The sequence below is a fragment of the Lampetra planeri genome, chromosome 4, assembly GCF_965212315.1.
Source record: "Lampetra planeri chromosome 4, kcLamPlan1.2.h2, whole genome shotgun sequence".
Classification (NCBI taxonomy): Eukaryota; Metazoa; Chordata; class Hyperoartia; order Petromyzontiformes; family Petromyzontidae; genus Lampetra; species Lampetra planeri.
Window position 1 is genome coordinate 25,722,498 of NC_136110.1, and position 25,353 is coordinate 25,747,850.

At 43.7% G+C, this 25,353-nt stretch overlaps 1 protein-coding gene across 1 annotated transcript in view; it reads left to right on the forward strand.

Annotated features, from left to right (window-relative positions):
* Positions 1 to 18,706, forward strand: part of LOC144717861 (uncharacterized) — a 35,872-nt gene extending 17,166 nt beyond the window's left edge. Inside the window, exons 6-12 of the mRNA XM_078593584.1 lie at positions 1,762 to 1,862; positions 5,901 to 6,017; positions 7,742 to 7,816; positions 9,044 to 9,182; positions 11,143 to 11,225; positions 15,040 to 15,136; positions 17,591 to 18,706. Coding sequence (XP_078449710.1) covers positions 1,762 to 1,862; positions 5,901 to 6,017; positions 7,742 to 7,816; positions 9,044 to 9,182; positions 11,143 to 11,225; positions 15,040 to 15,136; positions 17,591 to 17,758 — 780 coding nt within the window. The 3' untranslated portion in view covers positions 17,759 to 18,706. The remainder of the gene's footprint in view (positions 1 to 1,761; positions 1,863 to 5,900; positions 6,018 to 7,741; positions 7,817 to 9,043; positions 9,183 to 11,142; positions 11,226 to 15,039; positions 15,137 to 17,590) is intronic.
* The last annotated feature ends 6,647 nt before the right edge of the window (positions 18,707 to 25,353 follow it).

Here is a 25,353-nt window from a genome sequence, read left to right on the forward strand (position 1 = left end):
AGCATTCCAGACAGCCGCAAGAAGCGCATTTGAAAACGCGCAATCCAGTGACCGTTTTTGTTAGATGGTTAGCCGAAAGCCTACCAAAAGCTCCTGTATCAGGCTTGACAAGTCACGTGCGCTTGATGAATTGGACTGTGCATGGCGGCAGTGTTGTTTTGCTACAGTGGGCAAGGCAAACGAGCCAGATGACGTTCGCTGCTAGAATCATTGGCGGTATTTCAAGCAATGCAGACGGCGTGGCCTGCAAATTTTTTCAGCAGCATCTTGACAGTTTTCCAGGGTATATGCGCACTTGCCTTACTCTCGAGGTGAGATTGTGAACCCACGTAATCCGTGTGGCTCTTCAACCAGGCTTGACTGTGAGACGACGCATTGAGTCTCACAACGTTTGCTGCCTGTCCCTGTTACGCCAAGTCTACAACTTTGACGAATTAAATCCCCTTTCGAGGTCAATTATATAGGTCAAATTCGGTCACTGTTTCAAAAGGTCTTTGTTTTGTTTCATGAGTAGGAACGCATTTCCTAGTGCTTAAGTACACAAATTTAAGTCAATGTCACTTCCTGTTCGATTGAACAGTGCTTATCTTCTGTTTACAACCCTCAAGTCAGAGGTGCAAAACATTCACATTCCTGTGACAAGGGTACGTTTATCCATTGGACAATCACTGTCGATTTCCCTGCAAAGTTGTGCTGATATGATGGATTCCTGAGAGGAAGATGGACCGAGTCAGCGCCCATCCACGATTTTAACTCTCAATTTTCCAATTGTGAGCCACTTGCTCTACCGCTGAACCACCCGGGCAGTTACTAAAAGATACAATACTCTCTCATGCAACAATAGATGGCAATAGTGCACACACACATCTATAGTGACAGTCCGAGCGAGCGAGAGCGCACAGTGATTGGACGACCTCGCTCACAAGAGCGTGGTCACCCCCAAGGCAATTTTTTTATAATACAAAAAAGGGACTTGGTGTAATCTGAATCAATTTCAACAATGTCTGATAACGCATCATCCGATTTTGCTTTTATATATATATTTAGAGCCAAGTTGTTATTCCCTTCAAGGGCAATTGATTGAAATTAATATTGAAACTGTTATGTTATCGGTTATATCTCGAAATCCACTTTTTTGTTGAAAGGTTTTTCTGCCGAGGGCCTGAATATCAATGGTGTCCTGCAGTGCCACGATCTCAGTTTTGTATTGACTGCCGTGGCTACGTTTGTGGGCACCACGGTGTGTGAAACGGCATGTGCCACAGATGAGCAGTGCTAATTGCTAATGGTCGCGTCAAAAATGTATTGGGTCTGTTGCTGTGCACATGAAGAGAACCGATAACGTGTGTTCTGTTGTGTTTATTAAATTCATACGTTCTAAAATTAAGTAATGCCTTCAGCATATGTATTATACATAATGTATTATGCGTTTACAATTGTTCAGCACAGTTTTGATGTTTTTTTTGCGATTTCACGGAGTAAAACCGCAGCACAAGTCTGGCGGGAGACATTCTGGCTGGTGACGAAATACAATGCAGCGGCATTAAAGGAACAGCTATTTTTAGATCTCTTTATATCTTCTACTGATTTTCTCCCGCTAGCTTCGCTTTTTTTCCAGGATAAAAAAAAACTGAAGATCCAAAGCATATTTTCAATGTCTGGCCCATACTTTCGGATTCTGCTCATTAAATATAAAAAAAAATTATGTCATCCGTAAATTGTTTTTAACGTGTTGCTGCTACCTGTGGATTTTTATTTTAGGTGTGCATATATGATCGTGCCGGAATTGGTTTTAGCAGCCGCGCTATTCCAAACGACACCACGGGGATGGAGAAAGTCTGGAAAATGTTCACCACCGGCAGGTATGTGTGCGTGTCCGTGCGGTGGGGGTATTTGTGCATTCTAGGGTGCGAGTCTTTTGATCCCAAAAGCAATCGAATCTCATCGCTTGATCTGCACCAGTATAGGTTCCGCTCAATTTAAAAGTGCTCCCATATGTTAGTGTCGCACATTCGACGGCACGATGTCACATTCCTCGGCTGTGGTGTTGAGCGCAAAGGGCGACTTGCTTGAAAGCGCTTGACCTCATTCTCTTCGATGCACGAATGTGCAAAAAAATTCCTGAAACGAGGTTACGTTGCGAGACCCAGGTAAGGTTGCACTTGACCTTTACAGTCTGTCCTGAGTTTCGCCGTGAAATAAGAGGGGCAAAGAGATTGTTTTTTTCCTGAGTGCATTCATCAAGAGATGGACACATTGTTTTGCCGGAGGGACGCGCGGTGTGTTCTGAGCACGCCCTGCTTATTGCGGTGACCAAAAACAATGGCAGTAGTAGGTTTTACCCTTTAAACTGGTACAAAACTGACACCTTTATACAAGGCATCATGTTTGCAATAACCGCAACACAAGCAGTCAAAATGCAAACTAAAATAAACAACTCTGATAATGGTAATGATAAAGGGTAAAAACGTATTACTATATTTTGCCACTGGTAAAGGAGGTCTCATAGTGTAAATGCTTACCCCGAGCTCTCAATACTCTGATAGTGCACTGTTTTTGAGTTGTACGCCTTTTGTCGTCATCTGGTCCCAACACCAATGGAGACTAGGCTCTAAGGACAGCTGTCTCGGGTGTGGACCAATCAACTTCAAGGACAGTGCATATCATTACCATTATCAGAGTTGTTTCTTTTTGTTTGCATTTTGACTGCTTGTGTTGCGGTTATTGCAAACATGATGCCTTGTATAAAGGTGTCAGTTTTGTACCAGTTTAAAGGGTAAAAACCTACTACTATATTTTGCCACTGGTAAAGGAGGTCTCATAGTGTAAACAACGGTAGTGTTTGGAACGCGGGTCTTCCGTTTGCCACGGAAATTTGTTGAAATCGAGCACGGTCACATGCCGTGCGTGCGGGAGGCGGGGTCACAGAATGCGTCGAGGATTTTACCTCCGTGTTGGCCAGGGTCACTCTGCAGTCCCTCTTGTACTGCAGCTTGCATAACCATTGCAGAGGAGGGGGGGGGAAATGAGGTCAAGCCCCAACTTATAACTGTTTCATTTCAGTGGGGAAAAGGGGCTTCAAATAATCAATATCTATCACGGAGCCCCGGGGAGCGACACAATTAGCTTAGTTAAGCTGTTTAGCTGCTTATTCGTTAATTCACGATTTTTTTTTGTTTTTGTCCGTTTAGTTTTTCATAGCTGCTTTTTCGTTTCGTTCATTGTTTCACTTGAATTGCTTATTCAAATGATTAACACACTTTTTAGATAATGAATGTAAATTATTTATATTCCTTAAACATTTGTTCACAATGCAATTAATGTTTTACGATTGTCATTTTTTTAAAAATGATATGCAATAATTAAACAGAATTATAATTGTTCTGTCTGTGCAATGCAATTTACGAGCAGTGGGACATATTCCTAATTGAAGTGTCCCAGAGTTTCGTTGTTTTTTGTTGTGAGCATCTCAGCTCTAGCCCAGGGTCTTGGAGATAACTACGTAACCGCAACCCCTTGCGTAGGTGAGAAACGGGTAATAAACGAGCTATGAAAGAAACTGCCAAACACATAAACACCTCTCAATCTCCACGGGGCGTCAATTCCCCAGTATTCCCATACCTTGATATGTTCTTTCTCGGCCTGTCTGTCGGTTACAACGGTGTGCTTGGAAAGTTACTCATCTCAATGCGAAGAGGATACATTGTTGCACGCATACAAGTCGCATTATGTTTTTGTAGGCTGATTTGCCTGCTTATACTTTTTATTCGAGAATGTTCATACCCACAAAATAATTCGAGTGGAAATAAAAGTCTATATGTGGATGATACTATGAATTTATTCCATCGACTAAAGTGGGCTATCAAAATCAGAATATGTATTTATGCTTATCTCTACCTTTTCCAACATGCCTGGCCAGTGTGAAAGAGTCGGCCCAAATAATATCTGGAGGGGCTTTGTTGAGCCATTTGTCTTGGGGCTCCTTCTCCCAACTGCGGGTGAAACAAGTACAGGTAGTCCCTGACTTACGATATTTCGATCTTACGATGGCGATAGCGATATGGCTAAATTGTAAAATATTTTACATTTCGCGCGGCAGGCAAACGCAGCGGCATACGAGGTACGATACTGTACGTTGGGACGCTGCCGGGATGTACTGTACGCATCTCCCGCCTTGCGTGGTGATGCCTCTCACTCTCACCAGCGGTCGACGGAGTTCAGTTGTCACGGTGTTAGCGTGTGTATTTTTTTCTGTGTTTTTGTGTTTCAAAGCCCAATTTTAGTGAAAAAAGCATGTATTGTAATTAATAAATACATACAGTATATAGTTTATACAGTACGGTACTGGAAATTGCTCTGTTTTGCTAAATTATCACCATTCTTTAAGACTCCTGGGTAGGCTAGGCCATTTTCGACTTACGATATTTTCGACTTACAATGGGGTCGTCGTAACGCATCTCCATCATAAGTCGGGGACTACCTGTAGTTTAAATTTCAGGGCTGCACCTTTACCTATCCCTACGAATGTTAAGAATATTATGATCACAGTGATTTTAATCAATATTATTTTAGATCTTAGTTAAACACGTTTTAACAACAGTATAAAATAATATGCACAATTTACAATATGCCTTGGTTTACTGCATTGGCGTGTTGTAATTTTACCTTCCGAGTTTAATCCAGCTCTCCTCTACAGACGCACTGAGCAGCAATGAAAATGTCATTCGTCTAACGTGTATCCAGACACCGTTCCGTTTTAAAGTCGGAGCAAAGTAAATCGCTCGATGCACCCTGGGTCCGTGTGGGTTTTATAAATCGGTGGCGTACGCTGTGTTAAAACGATATCTTGCGGTGCAGTGTGAAATCTAATATGCGTTTTGAAGGCCAGCTCAATAAGCAGGTGTGAAAACTAATTTAATGAAATTAGGTTTTTTTTTTTAAAGAAGACGAGGTTTCCATGGTTGTCGTCGTCCTTTGTGGTGACATGCTGTGCTCATTACCGATTCCCTGAAATGTTATTAAGCAGCCCTGCTTTCTGCTGCTTGGTGAACCACCCAGCTTATCTGCTAACACCTTGCGAACACATTATCAACATCTTAATTGTCATCATCAGACCCTGGTCAGTCCACTGCTGGATGAAGTCCTCCCCAAGCTTGCCACCATCTCTCACCAGTCCTGCAATCTATTATTTTGCCCAGCACCTGACCACGAGCTGATTTCATTGCTCCATCTCCACTTCAGACTTACTCTCGGATGCATTCCATTTCATTGGCTGCTATTCCAGCGCTAGTCCTGAGCATCGACGATTATCCTTTCCCGTCGTCTTGTGTTCTGCCCAAGCCTATTTTTTAATGCTTTGAATTATGTCCTTAACTTGCGTACATTCTCTAATCCATGTCGCATGTTGTGGAGTAAAATTGTGCTATTACCACCTCTCCCAAGGCGTCTGGCCAATTTAGAAGAGTAGGCCAAAAATGACCTTTAGAGCTCCCTTTAGTGGATGCCCTTAAGCAAGCAGTGGCATGAGCATGCATTTGTGAGCCTTCACCTTTTAGTCAGAGTTAAAGCGCATAACCTGCTGGTGGCAAATTGAATATATTGTCCAAATTTTTCCACACAGATAAGAGGAATAAAACGTGTGGATGACCACAGACAATAGAATCTATCAATGGCACCCTGTGATTTAGCACTGGAAGCGGTGCAAGCACACCTCGAAAACAACAGCGCCATAACTGTGCTCGAATGTCAGAGTCCAACTCTTAAACCCAGGTCATGGACGCTAACGCGTTAACCGCCGGACTGCCCAGACACCCCCTGCGCGCGTATATATAACGAGGAAATGTCACCGTGTTGCGTTGATTGGCCAGCGTGCCCCTTGCCGTCGCTCGGTGCGCGTGCAGGATGGTGGACGACCTGCACAGGCTGGTGCTCGAGGCGAAGCTGGCGCGCCCTCTCGTCCTCGTCGGCGCCCAGCTCGGCGCCCTCAATGCACGCTTCTACAGCCACATCTACGACTCGTGCGTGCGCGCAGACACTCGCGTAGCGAGCACGTGTAGCTGTGAGGTGCAAACACGGCCGTCGTTAACACCCCGAGCAGGGCCCGCCCAAAATATACTCCGTGACACAGTCGCCTTTTCGGCCGGCTGTTTGCTGTGCCAAACTGGAACAAAAATACCGTGATCTTCTGCCCTCACAAGGTATCTGAATTTGGCTTCGGGAGGTAGGGGGGGGAGGCCAAGCAGGGCCAGGGAAGGGGCTAATGACTCGCTCAGTGCATTTGACGTCAACAGCACAGCTCTGCTTCTAGAGTGGATAAAAAAGTGATGGCTCCTGAGGTGCGGCCAGGCTGGCTTGGATACGGCCCTGGCATGGCTCTATTGTGCAGTGGAAAAGGTGGTTTGAGTGAGATTTTCTTAAGGAAATATCTACAATTTTCTTTTTTATCGTATTCTGGAATGTGAATGTAAATAGTATATCCATGTTTACGATTATATCCCTGTACTTAAACAAAAATCTGGCTAGGAATTTAGTGGTAATGTCCACTTGATTTGTATTAACCTTTGGCTGTTTATGAATGAACACCACTGTGTAAAATTGCGTATTTTTTTGCACATTGCTACTCACCATAAAAAAATTATTATGCCGCCAATATTCAGGTATGCCTCAGCAGAATGTTTTGTTCCACCATTTTATTATTATTAAGAGATAAATATCACCTTAAGGTCACGGCAGTGCTTCGAGATGAGTCCTCACATCCCTGCATTAGAGCACAAAAGCTTGTTTGTCAAAATAAGCATTCCTTTTTACGTGACCCGTAAATGAACGTTCTTGTCAGTTCCTGGAGAAGCTCTCCCGGCACGGGGAGTTGAAACGTCGGACATCGTGCCGAGCACCGCGCAGTCTGACCCCAAAACACATCAGCGAGCTGTGCAGCGCAGCCGCGAAAAACCTAGGCTTTAAGGAATGTTAGTGCATCTTCTTGGTTCTTTCGGTAAAGTCACGTAGAAGGGAAATACTAAAATAATCAAAATAAAGCATAATAAAATAATTCTCACGACGTTTCGGCCACAACGCAAGCAGCGTCTCCCCGACAGACCTGGTCTTCACCTGAGGACGGCTGCTTGCGTTGTGGCCGAAACGTCGTGAGAATTATTTTATTATGTTTTATTTTTATTATTTTATTATTTCCCTTCTACGTGACTTTACCGAAAGAACCAAGAAGATGAATCCCTGCAGTCACGAAAGCTTTAAATCGAAAAATGTTAGTGCAGTTCTGTCTGTTTTTATTCTCAACAACACGTGCTCAATAATATGCATTTTAACGGCATTCTATTAGCAGTGGGACAAAGGTGGAGCAGCTCTTTAAGTGGGCAGCGGTGGGCAGGATAAGCTTTGGGGCCCTACGGTGGCGAGATGTTAACGACCTCGCCTGGTATACAGGAGGGTCATGGGTTCGATCCCGATCCTGACGCCTGTGTATTTTGAGTTTGCATGTTCTTCCTGTGGTCGTGTGGATTTTTCTCCAGGTCCTGTGGTGTTTCCCTCCACATTAAGAAACGCGCGTTTAGAGTATTTGGCTGCTCGAAATTTCCATGTGATAAGCCACTTCGTTGAGCTATCATTTGTGGCCAGGTAGTTCCGCAAAAAAGCTTACATAGCTCAGTGGGCCTTCGCTCGCGGTCGCTTCTCCGAGCTCCTCCCGCGTGCCTCGCCCTCACTTTTACTCCTGTGCTTCTTCCAGGGAAGTGTCAGACCTCGTCCTCATTGACCCGCTCACAGAGGAGCTCTTCCAAGAAGATTCTTGGCTTCAGTATTGGTGAGTCCTGCCGCACAAGCACGATTGTTTTTCTTCCTTGTTGTGGTTACATTGCCAAACCCACAGCGCTCTGCTTCGTGAAGCTGAAGTTTAATGGCGCAACTTGCCCGGCAATCCTTTGGCTCTAAACAGTGTTTATGTTTGCCATGCTCCGGTAGGACATTGGCTTTCAACACTGTGGACGTGTAGTGTTGCATGTTGCGCCGCAATACGCAAGTTTGTTCATAACTCGTTGAAATTTACTTTGCTGCACATTTAACGGATTCTATGATTGGCTTTGGCAGGGTCGCATGCTTATAATGGTGAAGTGAAATCCAACGAGGGTCCTTTTTATGGGCATGGCCACATGGGTTGTTTTTATAGTCCAGGTGCAGTCCTAAAATTGCTTTGCCGAAAAAATACAATTACTTCACTGAAGCAGTGTTGTATTTTGGTACAGGACAACATCACATCCCGCTGTCACCGATTCACTTTTCTGGCTTCACGGCGTAACTGTCATTTTCTGTAGATGTCGCGTGTCTGACATTTTCAGACACGCCTCTGCCCAAATCTGCATGCAGCGAGTCGGATGTAACATACAAACGTTGAACCTCTTACAAAAGGAGAGCCCTGTACACGTGTTGTGTAGTAACTCTTGACACCCAGGAGACTTGTCGAGGAAGACGGATACGAGGATTGTTACATAGGGCTGCTTGCCGTTTATTCACAACTGTTACACACTCTCATACACTCTGTTTCCACTCTCAACACTCGACGCTTACACACGTCATGGCGCACGTCAGAACTCTGTCCTTTACGCGGACATCCCTCAGCTATCTACGCCCCCGGTACGGCTTCCCCTATGTCTATCACTTCGTCTGCCCCGGGCGGGGGCTCACCCATCACCGCCCGGCGACGAGGTGAGACCTCTGCATCTCTAGCCCTTCTTCGGCGGTGGCTAGGATGTCTCCCACGCAAGCCCTCGTTCCCCTCTCTCTCACTCCCCCCACGGCGACCCCGCCCTCGTCCCGAGGTCCCCCTTAAGTACCCCGCCGCCCCGATGACATGACGTCATCACATCACTTCCTCCCACTCCTCTACAGATGACATGACGTCGTCCAGTGGAATGACTCCTCTACACACGTGCGATTGATGGTTGTACGTACATCGTGGGGTTTGTTGGTATTTTCTGACGACTGTAGACATTGCCTCTCTGAACTCTTTATCTCCTTACGTCCAAACCCGCAGGAACGGGCAGCTCGTGCCCTCTCTGCAGATGTTGCACTTGTCGGCTGCCATGGGCCTGAACCGGCTGGGTCTCATCACTGGCCTCATGCAGCAGCCTTTGACGGGCGCCGATGTCACCGACGACGTGGTCAGCAGACAGGCAAGTGTCACCTGCCTGCGACGTAGGCAGGCAACGACGCGGTAAGCAGGCAGGCAATTGTTGCCGACTGCGTAGGCGTTCGCGGTCGTGTCTGTGTAGTGCCCTGTTGCGTTTCCGGCCCTGTGCCGCATGTTGTTCGGCACGGCGTCCCGAGACTTCGCTGCTCGTGCTGGCGGCTTGGGTTATCAACGGAGATATTCGGTTTCTGAAGAAGCCCGTGGAGCGTAACGTCGAACATCGTGGCGAACGACGCTCGGCACAGCCCGAGAAAATGCAACGGGGAGCTTAGGCAAGTGTTGCCATTGTCTTGATCATCATGGTTAGCAACCATCCCAATGGCCACTTACAAAGAATGAGGCAAGTGAGTTAGGCAACACAGCACAAAGTTGTGCTGTGTTGCAGCTAGGTTCCTAGTATGCTTAGCTTTTTGAACAGAAAATGGTAACTGACCTTCAGACAGGCCACCCTGGTTATTACATTGCCGTGTGTATGTACGTATGTTGAACTCCTTTCGCACCGTACGTAGCCAACCGTGCTAATCCTCGGTGCCATCTGCTTCAGAGTGGACGTTCTCAACTGAGTAGGCCGGTGCCCAAGTCTTGGTTCAATTTGAGCAAATTAAAAAAATTGCACTGCAACTTACTTCATTGGGATTCCACAAAAGTAACATCGCCCCTTGCTGTGAAACTAATGCAGACTCTGTTTGTGATGCATGGCGCCTCCGTGATAGTCTTGCGCTGTAATTAATTTGAACCGTCATACAGCGCACCGGTTAATTATCTCGTTTACCCAGATAATGCTCAACTGTGTCGTTTAACTCTGCCTGCATGCCGATGTTTATGAACTCCCACGGACGCTGTAATCGGTTTTCCTTCAATGGAGGAGGGATAGCAAAACTACGCGAGCTCTCTCCTGAAACCATCTCGTGGCTAGCAGACCTCGTCAATGGCATTTCGCTCCTGAGCATGTTGCTGCCTTACACAGGAATAGAATAGAATTGTATTCACATTTAACCTGTCCATGGGTAAACCTGCACAGTTGCCTGAGTGCCCTTGAAAGAGCTCTGTGATGCCTCTCGTTTTTGGCAGTGGTGCGAGCCAGAAAATGTTGACACCTTTTTTCACGTTTGCAGAGTACTCTGGGAACAGATGTGTTGCCTGCATATTAAATATTGGTTAACTAATTCCCGAGCTCCTACGTCAGCCAAACAGTGTCAGCTGCAATGTCCATACGAGTGTGTGTAGTGAGCCAACGGAGAGTTTTGTGCAGCACACATGGGAGATGTTTTGAAATGGACTACTTGTCCATGGTTACATATTGCTCATAGATTTCCTAAGGATTATATTTTGAGAAATGTATGCGATGGCATTTCTGATAATGAAGCGATAAATGGCGAGCCAATATATTTATTTCACTTGTTAACTCCGTTTTGAGGATATTCTTCCCTTTACATTACAATCAGTGTGGAAGAGTTGGCCATATACCCTCTTAGAGAGGCTCTTTAGAGCTCCCTCAGATATAGGCCCTTCCGCGAGCAGTAGCGTGAGGAAGTAATTGCAGGGCGCTATCTGTACATTTAGAGTAAAATGATATGTATAATATGAAATCATACGTATAATATAAAATATATATAATCACATTTTTATCCGATCAGCGTGGTTGGCTACGCACGGGACGAAAAAAGTTCAACATATGTATATATGTGTAATCATATTTATAAAAAGAACATGACACATTTGCCATTTCTACGTACTCATAAAAAGTCGCGAGGAAGATGTCCTTCGCAAGCGGTGCAACTTTTTCACTTGCGAAGTGACATTGACAGATGCGCCAGCCCCTCCGAGGTCGTGCTGCGGGGGGGCAGTCAGTCGGCGAGTCGCACATGGCGAGAAGCGGACACACACTCAATCGCGGTCGGATAACCGTTCCAATCCCCCGTTCCCCACCCTCCCCCCGACAGAAGTTCCTGCTGTGCAGTCCGCCACACATGAGCGCGGCCGTGGAGGAGCACTTCCTCGTTAACGAAAGCTTGGCTCAAGTCAGGTGAGTTGGCCAAATGTGGTGGGGTAATACTGCTTTACTTTATGGTTTAATTCGAACGCAGCCCACCTACTGCGCTTTGTCGACACGCAACGAAGTCAAGTGTTGTTTTCTCTTCCGATGCAGCCTTAATGGTGGGAAATAAAAGCACACCAAGTAGCACTCGTTATCACGCAAGTGCCAAATTTTTTTTTTTCTTAGCTGGAAGCAGAATTGGCAGCAATAAACTGGGATATAGTTGCACTCGGTGAGGAAGAAAGGGAAGGACTCGTTAGGTTTGAATAATGGCCACCTTTTCTACCACCGGGAGAGAGTTACAGAGGAATGGTTACAAGGAATTTTAATTGTGGTTACAATTCATTTTAAAAAAAGTATGGAAAATATTGACGCACTTTAGGTGAAATATCGAACTGAAGTTGGAGAGTGCAAATGAACAAGGCAAAGTGTGCGACTGGCATTACAATAAGATACAAAGAGAGGAACGCGGATCGGAGGGAGACTTCATACCGACTCATAAGAATAGTAAGTTGCAGGAAACGTCACGAAAAGGGATGGTGGCAACCGTTGGGGAGAAAATCGACCTGAGATGATGGCCACCACAGCAATGGATTAATGAGATCAGTTCATGTGCAAGATAGATACATTGTTGCATCGCGTGCCCGTGCAGGTTGGCAATGGCTTGGACAGGCCTTCACCCAGCACTGGACAGATCATGGCTTATAAATGATGAGCATCAATACACTAGATTATAGAAAATACTCAACATCTGCTCGCCATCCTCTTCGGTGTCACGTTCACGACTGCCCTATGCATTTCTGATGGCAGCATTTGACACCGCAGGGCTTGGTATTGCGTCTCCTGCCTGGTGGAGCTAATGGAATACATCCTCCTGGATGATACGGGACAGGTGTGTGCGTAGCAGAATCCTTGCAGCGGTGGGGAAATGTTGCACAGCCTTCGGGGGTCGGTGACGAGGCCAAAGCTGGTAGCGCATTCACCGCTCGTTGCAGATGTTCGGGGTTCTAATCCCATCGGCCTCCCGATTTATCGCTGCGGGTGCAACAACCGTTATTATTCCTCCACGCTGTCTGCTTCACGGTGGACGTTACATTTCACAAGAGCAGGCCGTTGTGTGGTGGCGTCATGGTCCAAATTTGACATTCTAAAATGTACCCGCAAATTACTCTCAATTGGGATTTTACATGGCAATCATCACCCTCTACTTGCCAACTAATGCCCCAGGGTCATTCTTTCAGTGAGACTCATCCTGATCACGTGACTAAACTAATTTTAACTTGAAACTTTTATCCCCTTTTTTTGTTTCTCTGCCAAGGGCAATACATGGATTTGTTTTTCCCCCCTTTACTGTGAATCCGTTAGGAACATGATCTGATATTTGTTTGCTTTCAAAGACACAATTGTGGCGATATGCAAAACATGACAGAGTTATCTCATTCCCCTACCACTGAACTTATTTTATCTTTATCAATTTTATTCTGCCTGGAGGTATAAAAAATAATATTTTTTCACAATTTGCGTGAGTTGGCAAGTTTAATGGGCCACATTTTGGTACATTTAATTTTGCTAATGTTTGTGAACTAGAGGTTGTAAATAATAATGTATCTAATAAATTCCAATTATCATTTTAACGTGATGAACAGCTTTTGCACAAAATATATTCTGAAGCATTGTTAAGTAAACATTTCTAATTAAATAAAACCATTGATAAAATATTTGTTTCATGAATGACACATTTAGCATCATTGTAGCAATACATCCACCGTAACATCTAATTTTAAATAATTCCATGAATTTTTATTCTGTGATGACTACAGTTTCGTAAAATTTTTTCCAGTGGTGGAGTTGCGCAGTGTATTGAAAATGTTTCTACCCATAATGCCCTTTAATACATTTGTCATAAAATGCATTATAGGTAATGCAATTCCATGCCGCCCTCTATTTGATAAGCGAGAGACGCCCCGTGGCAGATTGACTATCGCTTTGGCCGGGAATCGACAGCCGAGTGGTTTGTTTTGGAGGAGAGAAAAAAAACGAAGCAAAAGAAATTTGCTGCTCACGGCAGCCTGACCTCAAAAGGGTTTCAACCACAACTGGGTTCGTTTTTTGATTTGTAGGTGGGGGGGGGGAATCCACATACAGCAGCGTGTGTCATTGACATGTATAATATTGTCACGTGGAGATATTAAGGCTTGCTTCAATTCCAAGGAGTGCACCTACATAAATACAATTAGGATTTGATCGCAATTTAGGATAGCCACCTGCGATCGAAAGGAATAAATTGCGGCTAAAGTCAACATAATAATAACTCTCAAATTGATTCATATTGATTTTCAATGATACCACCTAAATTAATGCGTTTGGGTAAAAAAAATCAACAAAGGCGTGCAATATATCATTCAAATTCAATTGGCGTTTCACCTTGGTGTAATTGGATAAAGAAACATTTTGAGCAAACATGAAATCCTAATTGTGTTAATGCAGAGGCAAGTACTTAACTAAATATGTATGCAGTTTCCAACAATGCAAGAAAAACCCATGCAAGATAACTGCACCCGTGAAAAGTGTGTTCCCGAAAATAATTTCACCTGCACGGGAATATAGATTGTAATTTACAATCCATTGTCTCAACCCCTCTGGACTGAAGGCAATAGATTCCATAGAGCAGTCAATCAAATATTTACTCCTGGTCAGGGTGTTGGGGACAGGGGGAGGGGGGCGGCAGGGCGGTATGTGTGTGTAATGCATTTCATATTGGCACACGTCCTTCACGAAAAAAAGGTTAAAGCTGGACCGTTAATATTTAACGTTAACTGGTGATTTTTTTTTTACTTTTATTCATACATCGTACCAGTGCCCGGTTACTGTGTGTGCAAATTATTTTAAATGTTGCATTCATCTCGTTGTGATAGGAGACAAAAGGCGCACGATGTATGTCGTGAATAAATTAAATCGAAAGAGCAATAAACGCGCTCGAATTGATTCCATCGGTGGCCTTATAATATCTGGATGTCAATGCTGCATCTGCAGACCTGTAGACGTGTGTGCTTGTTTGCTCGGCCGGATGTTTCCTATCAAATTGACTGTCCTCCTCCTGATAAATGAATACATTAAGCAGTCGTGTTGACATAATTAACCCTTTCTTGTTTCTTCAGAAAATATTCACCGTTAATCGCTGCATCTTTTAAGTGAAATGTCACATTTGGAGGCTGGTGCACCGATTTTAATTACAATTTTTTTCCATGGAATCTCAGTCTTATTTCCCTAATTGGCATATGCTTCAATGCCTGCGGTAATGAGTACCCTGCCTGACCATTTCTCTCTGGATTTGTAGGGGCTTGTCAATTATTTAATGAATAATGGATGGATGCCAAGCATTTCCTTTGTTACCAAAACACTGAACACCGATAAGTGCTGCAGTTATTTTTTTTCTACTTACCTGTGCTCGATTATGTTCTATTGGTTATACAAGAGGCAATGAATGTTGTGGTTTTGTAATATTTTTCCGCGACATTTTGTTAGCTTGCTGTCAAGCTCGCAGGCATATGGCTCGCCAATGTGTTTTCGGTAACTCGGTTCGGTTCCTTAAGAAGCTCACGGCACGTGCATCTGAAACGCTGGACATCGTACCAAATAACTCGCGATTATAAAAACCCCTCCGGAAACATGTTGGAGAGCTGTGCAGCGCAACCACGAAATCCTACGGAGGTGTTACCAACAATTGCGCAGCTTAATTGGTTTTACCAGTCCATAAAAACAAAATTTGCCAAGTAAATTTTGTACTTTTTTCTTCCGTCAGCGACATCATGCAGTTCAAACCGCTACCGTCCCGCATTAACGTGACGGTGATCAATGGGAATTACTACGATGAGCTGCTGCCAGGCACCGTTAACAAGGTTGGTACCAATCGCAGCCCAACTTCTCGCACTTGCGCACAGTTTGGCATCCACTTGCATCGACTCTGCTTGGGGAGTTTCGAACTTTCTAGCAACGTAATGTGGTTTGCATTCAAGTTGCAATGCTGATGTGTTTCTCTTTTAAGATTAATTAAATGCATATTCTTATTTAGTGGATAGTTGATTGGGATAGTTTCTTGGTGTATATTTAAAAGCTAGGTTGTGTGCTTTTCAAGTGGTAGCCTTCCGACCACTATATTAAATAAGAAAAATTGTGTTCATAACTTGAGCTAAATTCTTAATATCCAAAAAATTGTGAATGCGATGTTGATTTTATTTTTTTCTGTTTATGTTGATTTCATTTTACTTGAAGATTCGTGCACGCAGTGTTGCATGGTTCCATATCGGTTGATATGTTGCTCTTGGGCATTGCTCGCACTAAACATCAAAGCAAATTCGAATCTCATCCCCTTATTGTTCATCCTTGATGAACACAAGTTTAAGCCACAACTCTGCATCAGCACACACACACAGACCTGGTTCCTTGGAGCCATTTGCATCATAAGTTGCTGTGCCCGGTTGCAGACAGTGAGGGTGGCACGTGGTGTTTTAAATTAAATCAACTAGGCCTGTGCCATGATGTATATACATGTTGGGATGCTGTTAAGGGGACATTTATGTGGCCAGATTCACAATGATAAAGTCTACTGGCGAAACGGTTCCAATTGCAAAACCCTAATTTGTGGGTTGAAAAACCCCAATTTGTGGGTTGAAAAACCCCAAATGCTTGTGGTTAGTGCCCTGCGTTCGAAATTATCCATTGCACCCAAAAGTTCGTCCCCCCCCCCCCCCCCTTCTGACTTGTTCCCATTGTTGGGATATTTAACCGTAATTATGTGCCCATTAGCACGCAGCATTGCTTCGCAATGGAACAGTTATTATTTGATACAAGTGTGTGTGCGGGTATGTATGTGTGCGTGTATGGGGAGCGGTTTTCGCCAGCGGTTAGGCTGGCTACGAACCCCGGCAACCCGAGATCAATTCCCACCGACGACCAATAACAGGGTTGTAATCGGCGGAAATCTGAACCGGTCCTGGGCCTCCCCTAGCTCACATGAGTACCTGGTGCGGTGTGTAAACATGACTTCCAGGGAGACAAAGGCGGCCGGGCGTGGTGTTAGCTATCCACACCTCCCCTCGTGTGCCATACCAGCCTTCATAGGTGCTCGCTAACAGAACTTGACCCAAAAATCTGTTAAGACTGTGAGGGGGATCTGTGTCTTTGTATGTGTACGTGTTTTCATGCCTTTGTCTAATAAGACATTGAGCAAAAAAAAACACCCAATTCCATTGCCAGGTATTTGTATTCATTTTAAGTGTAAATCTTTCCGTTTTTGTGTGACCCAATATACTGCACAGAGTTATAACATTCATAATCATCCCACTGAAATAATAAGTCTCCAAACACCTAAGTCAATATTTTAACACTCTGCTCCTCTCAGATAAGTATATCGAGCTGTTGCTTTCACCATTTTGACTGAAAAGAGAGGTCATTGGAAATCACAGTGGGGTGTTTATAAATGGATCACCATGTTTTTGCTGTGATAAAATTGATAATTGTAAGCTCTGCAATGATTCCAGGAGATTATTCATGAACCTGAAGCTATAAACCTGACCCCTCCTTCCTTAGGACCCTTGAATTAAAATGTCCAGAGAATGAAAGGAAATCATTGGGTAATGCTTATGAACGCACATGATAGGGATTTGAATTGATTGTTATGAAGAGTGTTGTGTTTTTTTTTTCTTGCGGCTTATAACTCCTGTGTTTTCTGGCTTTTTTTATTTTGTTATGAATATAAACTCGATGTGTACAGATTGTTGGTTGGATCATTGGATAAATGCACCAGTGTATAGAAATGCTTCTTTCACATTTCATAATTTTTTTGTAAGCTTTCTGGTGAGATTGCCACTGAGGCAACGGTCAGCGCACTCGGCTTGAAATCGGGAGGTCGCCCATTCAATCTCGTCTCCAGTGCGCGGCAGTTGCAACCATCGGCAATGTTCTTAACAAATCCACCCTTTGTCCACCCAGCAGTATAAAATAGGTTCCCTCACCATTATTATAGTCTATTGGCAAGTTACATGCATGGTGGGGTAAAGTGTGGGCATCTCTCACCTCTTACACAATGCATGGCCAGTGTGGAAGAGTAGGCCGAAGACCCGCTCGAGAGAGATGCTTTCATGAGCTGCCTTCGAGTGGAGGCCCTTCCAACAGCAGGGACGTGAGCAAAAAAAATAACTGCATCGCTATGCATGTTTACTTTCACCGCCATTATGGAATGCTTCAGAGCCGCTGACTCAATGACCGGAGTGGTCGGGTGAGATGGGAGGCATGCAATATCGATCGCTGGCATTTACTACTGTACTTTTACTGCTGCTGCTGCTGCTGTGCAGGTGTTTACTCAGGCGCAGCAGCAGCTCGTATCCAGCATCGCCCCCGCGGCCCGGCACGTGGTGGTGGACGGGGCAGACCGGCACGCGGCCCACAGGAACCCGCTCGCCCTCGCTCGCCCCATCGCCCAGCTCGTGCACAGACGGCAGGCCAGCCAAAAGTCGCTCTGAGCTGCGGCTCGGATGACTGCTACCGATTTAAGCCGGTTTGAAATCGACTCAAGGTTGTAATCGGCGGCCCCTTTATCGGTGGTCGATTACTTGGGGCCCTATTTTGTAAATGGCTGTCGTCCAGATGTCCCCCGCCTACCCGAAGGTGGGAAACCCCCTATAAAGCCACGCCCAGCTTGATGCGGATAATGACACCAAGCCCTGCCCATTACCTCCTATTCAGTTTTTATATGTTCTTGAGCACCAGTGGTGATATAGCCCCACATTTTTTTTATTTGATTTTAAACATCTGTGAATCAAGATGTTTGAAATACCGTTTAGAAAGTAATAGTATAAGCTTGGAAAGTACCCATGTAGGTTTTAGCAATTGTGCCGTATAGCTGCCCGATGTTCTTATTCAAGTTGTACCTCGTGGACAACCTGAAAACACATCATAGAGATAAACTCGCTGAAAGAGCTAATTGTCTTTTCTAAAAATAGCCCTCCATGGATTTTGTAACATTTATTTCTCACAGCGCAATATATTTTAACTCTGTGGTGCACCATGTCCTGGGTCAGCAAAAATCTGCCTTGGGCCTCCCGTTGAAGGTCATGAATATTTTACGACAACTAAATCTTGCAGCTAGTTAACTATTCTTTTTGGGATCACGTTTAATATTTAACGGCCCCTGGCCTTGTTTACACCTCGCCCATATGGTTAACGTAAAAAAACAAGGTTAGATGTTCCCTTGCGAAGAATGTCCTCTCTCTCAGTGGTACGAGCACCGTGCCCTGGGTTTATTCTCACCTTGGACCCAACACGTGACACGTGTGATAATTGATGTTGATGAAATGTATTGCTGAGCGTGGAATATTCGGTGTGAGTTTTTTTTTTAAGTAATAGCGTTCAAGACGTGCTGTATAAGACTACCTTTCCACAAGCAGGGATGAATAAAGTGTAAAATATGATTAGGTCTCCAATATATTTTCTGGTTGTGTTCAGTTCACGGAGAAGCAGCGAATCGTCGGACATGCCAAACAACACGCAGCACAACCTGAAAACACAGCAAGCGCTATAAAGCATCGAGAGTTATACAACCGTAAAAACCTACGCGGTACTAAAACAACAACAAAAACATGTTAATGCGCAGATGGTCATTGTCCCAAGGAGAAAAAAATATATGAACTTTTGAAAAGTGTTGCATCACAAATTTACATCATCATTGAGCTGTCGGTGAACATTGACATTTGGCAAAAACAATCACATTGCACTTGTGAATGTTTTTTCTCCTACGGAAGAATTGCATCACTTGTTTTAAAAAAAATGGCAAAGGGTTTGATGGTCCGTTATACTGATGTCCAAGTTCGTACCAAGTCAACACCCAAAAATAAAAATGTATAGCAGCAAGCGCTGCACAAACAAAGTGAAATGAAATGACAAAACAATGTGCTCCAGTCGCGATGCTTATTTTAAACAATGTTGAATAAAATTACACAATGCTGTAACTGAATACAAAAGTTCTACTCTTGTTAAAAAGGTGTAAATTTGTTATCGCCAATAACCTAAGGCTGCGTGGGGCAGTGCCTTATGAAGCCATATCAATTGTAAAGATAAATTAAAACGTTATCAACGCGTTGGCGAATGGGAAAAAAATTAAATAAACGCGACCAACTAGCGTGTAAGAATAAATTGCTTTAAAAAGTTGAAGGGCGTCTCCACATTCGACCAAGGCATCTTTAATGTTGGTAATAAGATAAGGAAATCGAGCAGTGAGCAGCCAATTCCCCAACTGTATTCTTGCAATATCTCGCTCCAGCCCGTGTTGAGGACTTTAATATCGGTCTTAAGCCTGATTCTAGTGGGATTCATGCGAGTAGCCTGATGTGAATGTCATCTACTGTGTGCTGTAACAAAATGGGTTTGAATTCAACCTTAAGATCATTTGTCGTGTTACATTCAGTGCTTGCGAACGGCCTTTTTTTCCTTTCTTGGAAGTCTCGATTCACAAAAAAATTGTGTGTATTAGTGCAAATAAAAAAAAAATACTTAAATATTGTGCCAAGTTCACGTGTTGGCAAAATGGCCTTTTGGTTATTTTACCCATTGTTGGTGATGGATAGGGTCACAGTTTGCCCAAAAATGTGATGAAAACGCTCATTCTCTATTTTGAAAATTAATTTATTTAGAACTGCTTTTTGTGTTTCGTTTATTTTCTTTCCCCCAGCACCTCAGATTCACACGGTCGGCTACATCGGGTGCGAAAGAAGCTGAACATGCATAATATCCTCAACCAACGCTAATCGGCGTATTTCACAAATAGGACGAATTGTTCGATCGAGAACTCGGAAGCGAGTATCTTTTGGATGTCCATTCTTTTACTGAACCCTACCTATCAACGTCGTGAAACTTTATCGAGTGAACTTTAAAATTGTTTCCAAACTTAAGTGGCAGTTTCCCACATTCATCTCGTGTGGGCAGTCGAAGGCAATTTTCCATTGTCAGTCTGCTTGATAGACTGCGGCAGTACAACCCACCAATTGTTTCCCAAATGTAAAAGTATTGATATTTGACCTCGTGTGTGCCCATGTGGCTGTGTTTGTGGAGAGTGGGTGGAGCAGTGGTGAAGCGCTTCTGTGCTGTGCTCCGAACCCGGCGACTCGAGTTCGATTCCCGTTCACGGCCACGAACACCGGTGATGATTGCCTGCACTGGCCTTGGGCCTCCTGTAGGTTGACTCGGTGTATAAACCGCCACTGGGGAGACAAGAGACGGTCGGGCGTGGTGCTGGTCACCCACCCTCGTGTACCATGCCGGCCTTCATCGGTGCAACTCGCCCATAGCACTTGCCCCAACAGTGTGCTGATGTATACTCTGTGTGTGTGTGCGCAAGTAAACACCAAGCCTAAGTCACCCACCTAGCCTTGAATTGGGTGATCGTTCCGTATTTCATAAACTCTCGTTTTGAAATATAATTTTAAAGATTGAACATTGAACGGCAGTGTGTGAACAAAGTAGGCTGTCCCTTCTTTGGTGACCGTAGAAAATACGATGATTTATTTTCCAATTTTAACACAAATGCCAAAGAGCAGCGGCCTCGTGTAATGTTTTGATGTAAAAGAAAGCAAAACGGTTTGTTTTTTTAAAGGTTATAAACTAATTGAACTATGACGAATTTGGCTGGGATGTAAACACCTGACGGCACACAGTAGTTGTTTAGAGAATTGTTTAGAAAAAATATATTTGTAGCAAGCAGATGAGGACAGGGTTTATTTAACCAGCACGCTCAAGGTTACGTTGGTTTTACATCCTTTTTATTAAGTTTGCTTGCTTGGTTAGGACCGTGCAAATCTTTCGGTCGTTTTTTAACCCACTTCCCGTGATCCAATCGAGCTGACATTTTGCACACAGACTCGTTGTGCGTGACAATTAATTTTCGTGAAAATGTTTTCCCAAAATTTTACACTGTTTAGGGAATTTTTTTAAATATTTAATTACCAATTGTTTAATGCTGCCAGACAATCATCTGACCCATAGGTGGCAGCCATCTCAAGCCAGAGGACGAGAGGACTCTAGCCCCCCCGATGCCACGCATATAAAGGATTTATAGTGAAAAACTTTGTTTTTACGGGTTAATTTTGTTTGTTCTGGTTGCACCCGATTCAAGAGCCGAATGGCTCACAGGGCTCTACCTAATACATGAATTTGAACGTGTGGTTTGTGATGGAATGCTCGCAAGGGGTCTCAATGTGTTGCCCCACACTAATGTATCATCACCCAGTCTGCAACTTTTAAGATTTAATTCATGCAATTCATTCTCGGACCCGCTTGTGAACCGATTTTCTGCTGTCTTGCATTAATATATTGAGAATGGCACGCGTTTTTCACCACCATATGGATTATTTGCCATTAAAAATGCTAATCAGGGAGCCAAGTAGATTTATGAGCTGATGGCCCTCTATAAACGGATGGCAACAATTAGACATTTTAGTTTTGCTGAATTAGCAAGTCGGCTCTTTTTTTGTCAGGCACTCTTTCAAGATATTAAGATTTAAACATGTCACTGGTGTGTTCATACATTTTCATAACATTTATTTTCATTAAATTTGTGAACCGATGAAAATTTTCTTTCATATGTACATCATCATCATTAGCTATGGTCAATCTACTGTTGAATTAATATTTCCCCAACCTAGCCCTCTTACGTGATCCTGTGTTGATCAAATCGCACACATTTTGTATAAATATCTAAAAGCTGTTTATAGCATTCATCCATTTGTTTTGCTTTGATTTTAGGTGCAGTCTTGAATTTTTTGTATTTATGCCGACGTAACGAGCTCAACACAAATACCGTCACATTTTTTTTGTCACGAAATACTGGCCTTGTCATGAAACATTATTCAACGGAAACATTATGACGACCATTGGTCTTATACGTAAATATGAATGATTTTACTGCTTTTTTAAATATAAATATATGGATATTTATTTGGATTCTTTATTAAAACACAGCAGGATCATAATGGGAAATTATTCAGCACTCTGTAATTTTGCGAAGCCTGGAATAAAAAAATAATGTAATTGAAAAGACAGCAGTTGAAATTGTCTCGGAATTTTATAAAAAAAAAAATCTTGTTAATAAGCGGTTGAGAGGCACTTATTTTCTCAGTGGTAATTTAAAAGCGCTTTGCGCACAACTGCCCTATTTATACTCCACCTCCTGCCTCTCGCTGTCGCCTTTGTGAAAAACTGATGCGCAGGCGCCCGATTTGCCAGCAGCAATACAATGTCATTCTGGCAAGGTGTGCTCTCAAGAGAATGACCTGTAGATTCTCTTTTACCAGAAGACCTCAATCAAATGATTTAAGATTTTGTAACCGTCTTATGAAATTATGGGGTTAATTGTGAGTGCAGAATCTGCCGCATAGCCCGGATGCGTCTGGCAGGGGGCTCTTAGTTTTGGACATTTGCGCTGGATTGTCTTAAGGCCATTTCAATCCTATGGGGAGTGTGGGAATTTTTTTTATCGGATGTCTCCACCCCCCACGTTTCAAAACACGATGATCTCTGTTGTGAACCCCGTTGACTCGGTATGGGCCTGGATTTACAATTTAGCGGCCTGCAACCACATCATTGCGCGGGCTTTCGAGACCTGGACCTCATTAATTCTCTGGGGGTCCTTCGTCTCAGTACGATTTGTACGCTGGCAACCACGTGAGAACACTCTTTGATCTAAAACAACAGCTTGCTATTAACGGAGACAATATTAAACTTCGTGTGTATATGTTCGTGGAATGTGGATTTTTGTGTATTTGTTTTGAGTCTGTGTGTTTGTACACGGAGTGGAACGGTGGCACAGTGCCCACTGCTCTATGAACCCGATGACTCCCAGCCACGGCTAACGTCGATGGGGAGTGACATCTGAGCCAGTGCTGGGTGCTTCCTTGAACAAACCTATCTGACCACCGCGGGGAAGTTAATTCAAACAACTTCCACGACCGATAGGGCGTTGGGAGGCGTTTCCCCCCCCCCCCCAGCAATATTTGCACGTGCGGCAAGGTAGACACTACCTGCTTGATGAGTCAACCCTAAACTTGTAGGCGTGCGGGATTTTGTCACCTGATTATCATAAGTCATGGGAATAAAAGGCCTTTAATGACTCATTCCTCGCCTTGTGCGCCTCCATGCTCATTAGACTTACCTATACAGCCTGGCTGATTGCTTAGGCTTGCTTTAATGATATCTATATTGGTTCAACTGTGCTCCTGAAGGTCACAGTACACCCTAAGATATTGACACACTGGTGTATTTTCTATTATGATGCATTGGTATGGCTTAGCCTCTGTGTTTTGGCTGGCAAAAGCAAGTGTGCGCAATGACATTTATTCAACCCTATTGGCATCACTAAACTATATATTTTTTATGGATTAAGAGATTAGCACTGTTGGCCACGATTAGCACGGTTGGCCACGTCGAAACAAGTTCAGCATACGTACAAAGTGAATTCGAGCCAATGTTGTTCGTTTTAATATAGTCAACGTCATTTCCTGCTGAAATGAGCATTGATGCTCATCCCTGAGCCGGGGGTGGACATTCCTCATTCCCATGGCAGGGGCGAGTCTATCCATAGAACGACCGCTGTTGACTTACCCACAGAGTGGTGCTTATTTTGACCCCCCCCCAACCAACCAGGCATTGAACTCGCCACTTTTAAAATGCGAGCCACTCACACTACCGCTGAGCCATAAGGCAAGTTTTTTTTATATTATACTTAGCTAATACAAACACGCAGGGTAAATAACTCGGCTTATTTGAATGTAAGACGACATCAGCATCCGTTCAGCTGTCACTTTCATCCTCTTCTCAAAACCCTGCCGTACTCGGGAGCACGACAAACGATCAGCTCTCTCGAATTTTAATAATATTCTGGCAAAAGTTTTCCATGAATAGGACCGCAAGTTGAAACGTTAGGAGACATTTTAAATGAACCTTGTCAGTCTTCTGCGTGCGTTACTCCCACCTCTTTGCGTGTCGCAATCTATTATTGTCTTCGGAACTTTTCCACCATTTTTAGTGGCAATGACTCGCAGCCGCTAACAACGGAGTTATTTTTTTTTTCTCCGCCTGACGAAGACCGCTTGTGTTGCGATCGAAATGTCGTGGGTTTTTTGCTTTTGTTTTTTATTTATTTTTAATTGTATTTTCTATTTACGTGACTTTACCAAAAGAACCAAAAATAGGAGTTATTATTCTTTGGGTCTTTCGGTAAAGTCACGGTTCAAAGAAAATAACAAAAAAAATACGTCGTTTCGATCGCAACACAAGCGGTCGTCATTACTTTCAATTGTCAAATAAATGACGTCTTAATGGCGACCGCTTGTGTTGCGATCGAAACGTCGTAGTTTTTTGTTATTTTCTTTGAACCTATCTACGTGACTTTACCGAAAGACCCAAAGAATATGAATTTCTGCGGTCACGAAAGCTTTACGTCAAGATTTAACTGAGTTATTGTCGGTACAGATTATTTATCACCGTCGCAGTGGTAAGGAGCCCAGCCAGCGTCCAGCCAGGAAACTCGAGACACAGATGATTTCTCACCGTCGCACGATGTATCTTCGAAGTAGAGTAACTCACTTTTTTTTCTTCCAAAAAACAAAAAGGAACTCTGCGATACTGGAATGGCAGCCACTGCACAAAGTGTACGACCCAAGACGTGTGTACAAGGCTGCCCTATGGAGGAAATAATCAATAATGGGCAACATTTTTAGCAGTGGCCCTCCACAGCGTAATCGTCATTGCGCCAAATGTTACCTATTGACGAATGTTTGAGGGTTCCCCCCCCCTCCCAAACGGGATTGTTTCACAAATAGGCTCGACTCTGTGCTGTGTTTTTATGTATTTTTTTACAGTAGCACCGTGCATAGCACTCTTCGTAGTTGGACGAAATCCGTCACATGTAGCTTTAGTGGACGGAGTGCATTTACTGCATTCTCGATGCATCTATTGATGTACATATATCATTTTTTAGGACATACATTTCTACTCACGCTATTTTCAAATGAATTTCCGACGGAGAACAAACGTCATTTATTTGACAATTGAAAGTGCATTAGGAATT